The sequence below is a fragment of the Neodiprion fabricii genome, chromosome 3, assembly GCF_021155785.1.
Source record: "Neodiprion fabricii isolate iyNeoFabr1 chromosome 3, iyNeoFabr1.1, whole genome shotgun sequence".
Taxonomy (NCBI): domain Eukaryota; kingdom Metazoa; phylum Arthropoda; class Insecta; order Hymenoptera; family Diprionidae; genus Neodiprion; species Neodiprion fabricii.
Window position 1 is genome coordinate 14,248,971 of NC_060241.1, and position 6,811 is coordinate 14,255,781.

General features: G+C 51.5%; 1 protein-coding gene across 1 annotated transcript; it reads left to right on the forward strand.

Annotated features, from left to right (window-relative positions):
* The first annotated feature begins 1,095 nt into the window (after positions 1-1,095).
* Positions 1,096-6,630, forward strand: LOC124178261. The gene is made up of 4 exons (XM_046561496.1): positions 1,096-1,294; positions 1,428-1,571; positions 1,671-1,823; positions 2,429-6,630. Exons 1-4 carry the CDS (start codon positions 1,096-1,098, stop codon positions 6,628-6,630), a joined length of 4,698 nt encoding a protein of 1,565 aa, XP_046417452.1.
* The last annotated feature ends 181 nt before the right edge of the window (positions 6,631-6,811 follow it).

The window sequence follows — 6,811 nt, forward strand, 5'->3', positions numbered from 1 at the left end:
GCATTAGGTTTACATCTCGTTTCCGTTTCTGAGGCTGGTGCAAACAGTTGCAGTCTATCGAGAGACGTATACGTAATCATTGTAACAGAAGAAAGATGATGGGAAGAGCTGTGGGTGTATACAGCATGGACCGTGTTATACTTGCAATGCTTGGGCCTTGCGTCGGACGGTAGGCTGGTCCCTGCTTTTCCAACGTACACTCTTACGGTATGTTGATTGTTATGCCTCAGTGGACGAAGGAATACAAAAGGGGGTCTCATCGGCTGTATCATTTTGATGTCTCAAGATGAGTCTACAATCTCCATAGGTCCAGTATGCATTAGGTTTATAACTCGTTTCCTATTCTGAGGGTGGTACAAACAGTTGCAGTTTATCGATGGCGGTATACATAGACGTCGCATGAGAAGAGTATTAACATTATTCTCAAATACACTTGTTTCTAACCGTTACCAACCGTCGAATCAGCTCCACGATTTGAGGTAGGAATTGCGAGTGAATCCATCGGATCGTTTTCTATTTTATCTTTAAATTTCATATGTCTCGACGGATACCCGTTCTCCCGTTAATCAAAGTAGACTTTAGGGCATGCAAGTTTTTCAACAGGATAAATGACGTCAGCTGTACAACTTTGTTTAATTATGAGAAAACCATGATTATCGCTGTCAATAGATTTGTTTTGCCATATGTAGCAGGCAGCCTCCGCGTTGGGTCCGGATGGCTTTGGTTTATTTTCACCCTGGCTGCGGGTGTCTCACCGCGAACCGCCGCGGAAGGTTTACGCTAGCGGACCATAGTAAAATTTCGTATACTTAGCTCAAGAAGCGGCGTGGTAACGTATTGTAATAGCATTTGGCCTAAACAAAACCCAACCTGTTGAACTTATAAATGGTTGTGGGCCCGGAGATCTTCTCAGTTAGAAAATCGCAATGTTGGCGAAAACAACGATTCCGTTTCAATTATTGCCATATTTTTAAAATAATGCAATCAATTAACGATCTCCGTTACGCGGTGGTGAAGGCAGCTAGCCAGGCTAGGAGGGCTAACGCGAGTCTTGTGCGGGTGTGCCCTGTTTTCCGTCGGGAGCTGTTGTTCCGCATGTCACATGCGGAATTGCTTCGGCATTTGCGAGAGCTTCTGGCGGTCTGCGGGGCACGGGCCCTGGCGCACCTCCACAGCACCGGTGCGTTGCGGGGTTACGAGTGCCTCAGTGTAGCCGCGAGTGTAATTCGTCAGCGGGGTGCCACCCGCTTCGCCGTTGTTCGGGCGCTGATGGCAGAGTACAACGAGCGAAACGGTAAGTTGTTATTTGTGTTGTGCGCAGTGTACGTTTGTGTGAGGTTTGAATTACCGGATCTTCAGAGTGGGGTAAAAAGATAAAAGAAAATATGTAATATGGAAAAATATAGATCAAGTTTTCCAATCGTTAGAATTCCGCGCGATGCTGGAGGACTCCGCGGAGAATGAGGCGGCTCTTTGTGATATCGTCGTCGACGTCGCCGATGAGACGATTGCATCGCAAGGAGTAGCGCTGGGGAGGCCCACCGAGGAGCCGGTTTCTACCGCTCGTGACGGTAAGTCCGGATGATTGTCCGTACGCTGTGACGTAGCAGGGAGTTGTCGCGTATAAATACGTTGTGCGCGAGTGGTATATCAAAATTTCCTTGTGTTAGAATTCATAATGGATACCAGCGAGAACGAGGCAGCTCTTCTCGAGGGCTGTGTTGCCTGCGAGGAGTTGGCGATTGCGGGAGAGACAGGGGTGAATGAGACGATGGTGAACGATAGGACCGCCGAGGAGCCGATTTCTGTCGGAGCTCGTGATGGTAAGTCCAGATGATTTGTCTGTACGATATGCCGTATATCATGGAGTACCCGTGTGTAAATACGTTGTGCGTGGGCGGTGTTCCAAGAGTTCTAGAATCCTTCTTTCACGCGTGTACTGAAGGTTATTGTGTCCGTTGCAGAAATCGATTCATCACAGGCGTCGACCTTAGTCTTGTCACGTCCAGGTCCGTCAGGAGTGTTGGAAATTCAAGGTATATAGGAAAAGTTTGAAAACAAAAAATGCAGACTAGGTATTTTGATATGAACTCACGAGCAATTTCTTCTCTGGTGGGGGCGGGTAATTAGATCCGGTCGATGCTCATGAGCCGGCGGTAGCAGAAAAAGAAGAAGGAGACAATTATTCCATATCCCCAATGGATGAGGCGATAATATTCTCGTGGCCGCAGACACCCGAGAGTGGAATATTCACTCAGATGAGTTATACTTAGCCGGCGATGGACGAGGATATTTTTTAGGGGAGCTAATCACGCGGGTACTCTAGGGTGTGCGTTTCTAGTAAAACCGCGAAATTCAACTATACTTGCGGATTGACGACGCTTTACCATGGGGGTTTAGTCTTATTTTTGTTTTATATGTACAACAGGGGGTCTTATGCAAACTGTTGGTCCGTTTCGCGTGAACGAAGGCGCCAGTACCTCGGGCATACAGATCGGCGGGGGTAGGGCCCGGAGGGCTCCGAATTACGATTCTGACGTGACATTAGAGTCAGACGATGACGAGACACAGACAGCTTCCGACGTGGCGTTTGAATTCGACGACGATGCTGACGACGACGAGACAGAGGGTGCATACTCTGGAAACATGGGGAGAGAATCGGGGCTGGAGAGTGAAGCCGCGAGCGAGAAGGAGTCAAGTCAGGCACCCGATGACGGGGCTGATTCACTGGGTAACCGTTTCACGGTTATCGGTGAATCAACGAAATTCATTCGTAAATTCGCGGTCACAGGGCGTGAGTTGCGAATGAAGATCGCGGCCCCTGAATCGGGTGTTAATCTAGTGGAGTGGCTGGAGGACGCGTTCAGAGACCTGCATGCTTATGCCGTAGCAACGTGTCGGAGTAGCGACTACATAGGTTTCACGTTTAGCGCGGAGAGTTTTAATCATGGTCCTGCGTGGTTATCGTTCCGGCCGGTGAGGGATTCGCGGTACAGTGACCTCTGGAAGTTAGTTTTCAGCGTAGCCCAGAGCGCATCAGAGTTTGGCGTCGACAGCGTCTTCACCGTGACGGTACACAGTGTTGGAGTACCGGAGGGTCGCGGAAAGCCGAAGCCGATCACGCACGCGGGGGTACTCAAAAAATCTGTCGTGCAGATTGTCAACAGTGACGGGTTGTGTTTACCTCGTACCCTCGTTGTAGCCAAGGCTCACGCCGAAAGAGGCCCGAACCGCAGTGGCGCTCTGCACGAGCATTACGAGATGGTGAGATTCGCTAGGTCCAGTTTCCAGCGTGCAGAAGCGCGTAATCTTGTTGCGAACGCCGGTGTCGAGATTCCGCCAACGGGGTGCACAGTGCATGAAATCGCACAGTACCAGAACTATCTGGCACGCGAGGGATTCCTCATCACAGTGTACGAGTTGGGGAGGCTAGGTACCGGCGAAGCGGCATTTTACGACGGTACTGCCGTGGTGAGAGCAAACGGAACAGGCGATGTCAGGCACCGATTGAATCTGCTGTATTATCCCGAAGAACAGCATTATTGCCCAATTGTAAATTTAACCGCGGCGGCAGCAGGGGCCTTTTTCTGTCAACCCTGCAATAGGAAATTTAACAACGGGTACGAACACCGATGTTCCGTAAAGTGCCCACAGTGCCTCGCATCGCCACCGTGCAACAGCCAGTCTCGCGAAATCGAGTGTCCCGATTGTAGACGCGTGTTTCGCGGTAACGGTTGTCTGGAGTATCACCGCAGGATCGGCTCCTTCAGTCCGCGTCGTTCCGTTTGTGCAACGCTGCGTATATGCCGGAATTGCGAGCGATTCGTAAATCTTTCGCGGAGGGCACACATTTGTGAAACTCGTTTTTGCGTCACTTGCCGCTGCAACAGACCGTACAATCACTACTGCTTCATGACGCCGCTGAAAGACGCGACAAGACCGAAACGTTACATCTTCATTTTTTATGATTTCGAAACGCAGCAATGCGAGACGGTAGACGGTGACGCGACGACAAACATACATGTGCCGAACTTGTGCGTAGCGCAACAAGTGTGTACGCAATGTATCCACGATCCCGATATATCAAACGGCTGTTCCGCTTGCGGGCTCGTGCGTGAGTTTGTTTTCAGGAGGGAACCGGTGAAGGAGTTGGTAGACTTTGCTACTCGGCCCGTTCAGGACTTTGCCCGCATCGTATGCATTGCGCACAATGCAAAAGGTTTTGACGCGCAATTCATACTGCGGCATATGGTTGAGCGGGATGGAAACCCGCCGCAGGTCATCCTAAGCGGCAGTAAGATCATTATGCTCGAAACGGGTCACACCCGATTTCTGGATTCCTTAGCATATATGCCTATGGCATTATCGGCGCTACCGAAGGCTTTTGGACTACCGACTACTTCCGTGAAAGGTGTATTTCCCCACCTTTTCAATACCCCTGAAAACGTGGGTTACGTGGGACCGCTCCCCGCAGCGAAGTTTTACTCTCCGGATACCATGAGTAGCGATGCGCGAGCAGAGTTTTACTCATGGTACAACGAGGCTGTAGCGAACGACCATCTGTTCGACTTTGACGCGGAATTGTTGTCGTACTGTCGGTCGGACGTGGATATTCTGCGACGTGCGTGCGTAGCATTCAGGGACATATTTCTGGAGTGCGGCAGAGTGTGTCCCTTTACCGAGAGCACGACAATTGCCTCGGCTTGTTCGGTGCTATTCCGTAAAACTTTTTTAAAACTGGAGCGAATAGGTATCCTGCCACCGGGCGGTTATCGTCTTGCCGATGCCCAGTCTCGTAAGGCTCTGGAGTGGTTGGTCGTGAAAGAGCGCGAGCTGGGTATTGACATCAGGCATGCCGGAAACGGACGTGAGTTTCGGATTCCGGAGACGGGTCGCAAGGTGGACGGATACCATGTCGCGGGCGACGGTACGCGACACGTCTACGAGTTTCACGGTTGTTTCTGGCACGGCTGTCGTAAATGTTTACGAATCAACCGCGATAGGCGTAGCGTCAACGGCGAGACGTTGGATAGGCGTTACGAGGAAACTCGTGCAGAGATCAACCGTATGCGCGAATTGGGTTACCGCGTGACGGAACAGTGGGAATGCGAGTTTGATCGAAGCTTGAGGGAGAAGGAGGAGATGAGGGAGTACGAGGCAACACACCCGCTGATCGCTGGCACTGCCACGAGCGAAGCACTCAATCCGCGTGATGCGTTCTACGGCGGTCGAACGGGGAACGCTTCCCGATACTACGAGGTGAAGACAGATGCAACGGGCAACGCGTACGAGGAAATACGATACGTCGATGTTTGCTCGTTGTATCCGTTCATCTGTAAGAATGGAAGGTTCCCTGTTGGCCACCCGACGGTCTACGTTGGAGAGGAGTGTAAGCTCTTGACAGGGTCGAGCGGTTGCGACATTACGCGAGTTGAGGGGCTCATCAAGTGCCGAGTTTTACCGCCTCGCAATCTTTATCACCCTGTTTTGCCGGTGCGCATGCATGACATACTCATGTTTGCCTTGTGCCGCTCATGTTGTCAGAGTTTGAACCAGGACGAGTGTAGACATGATGACGAGGCTGCGCGAGAATTCGAGGGCACGTGGGTGTCGATCGAATTGAAAAAAGCCGTGGAAATGGGATACAAGATCAGGAGCATAAGCGAGATCTGGTCGTATACGGTGACATCGTTTGACCCGACTACTCGTCAAGGTGGGCATTTCGCCGGCTATATCGACACCTTCCTCAAGATTAAGCAAGAGGCAAGCGGCTGGCCTGCTGAATGCGAGGACGAGTCGGCTCGAATGCGCTACCTTGATGAGTATGAGCGGGTCGAGGGTATACGGCTAGATCGCGACCGTATTGCTAAGAATCCCGGCATGCGATCAGTTTCCAAATTATGCTTAAATTCGTTTTGGGGCAAGTTCGGGCAACGCGAGAACCTGGTAAAAACAGAGGTCATAAAGACGCGTCAGCAGCTGCTCGAGCTTTTGACCAACCCTGAAGTCGAGGTGTCCGGTTTGCTGCCCGTGAACGACGAAGTGTTGTACGTGCGTTGGTCGCAGGCGCAACACAGCGTTGAACCGTCAGCGCTGGCAAACGTCGTGATTGCCTCGTACACCACTGCCCAGGCTCGGCTGAAGCTCTTCTCGTTCCTTGAGAAGCTCGATCGGCGCGTGCTCTATTACGACACCGATTCAGTAATTTATACCCGAAACCTCCGAAGGCCAAACGAGTATGAACCTCCCACGGGTAACTTTCTTGGCGACCTGACGGACGAGTTGGCGTCTTACGGCCGTGGGAGTTTTATACGCGCTTTCGTCTCGGGAGGGCCAAAATTCTATGCTTTCATCATTAAACGTCCGAATGGTGAAGAGGTGGAAATTTGCAAGGTGAAAGGCATATCACTGAATCACGCAACGAGCTCGAAAATCAACTTCGAGGCCATCCAGCGGATGGTGGTAGAAGCCGCTGCACCCATTCCCTTGGAGTATCGCGCCATTCGCCGAACGGAACTGCACGCAGTCGTGACGCGCTCCGAGCACAAAACGTGTAAACCGGTGTACGTGAAAAGGCATTGTTGCGTCACGAGTTTCGATACGCTGCCCTACGGTTATCGCACTGGATGATGACGAAGATCCCCCCAGACTCCGAGCAGTTGCACACCACAGCTTCCGTCTTCTCACCCTGCGGTAGTACAGACACCCGGACGGCAAGCCACGCGCGCGTTTGAGCGACAGATAGATAGACAGACAAACAAATAGACGGACGGACAGACAGAGGACACCGAAGGGATTCTTACCCCAACCG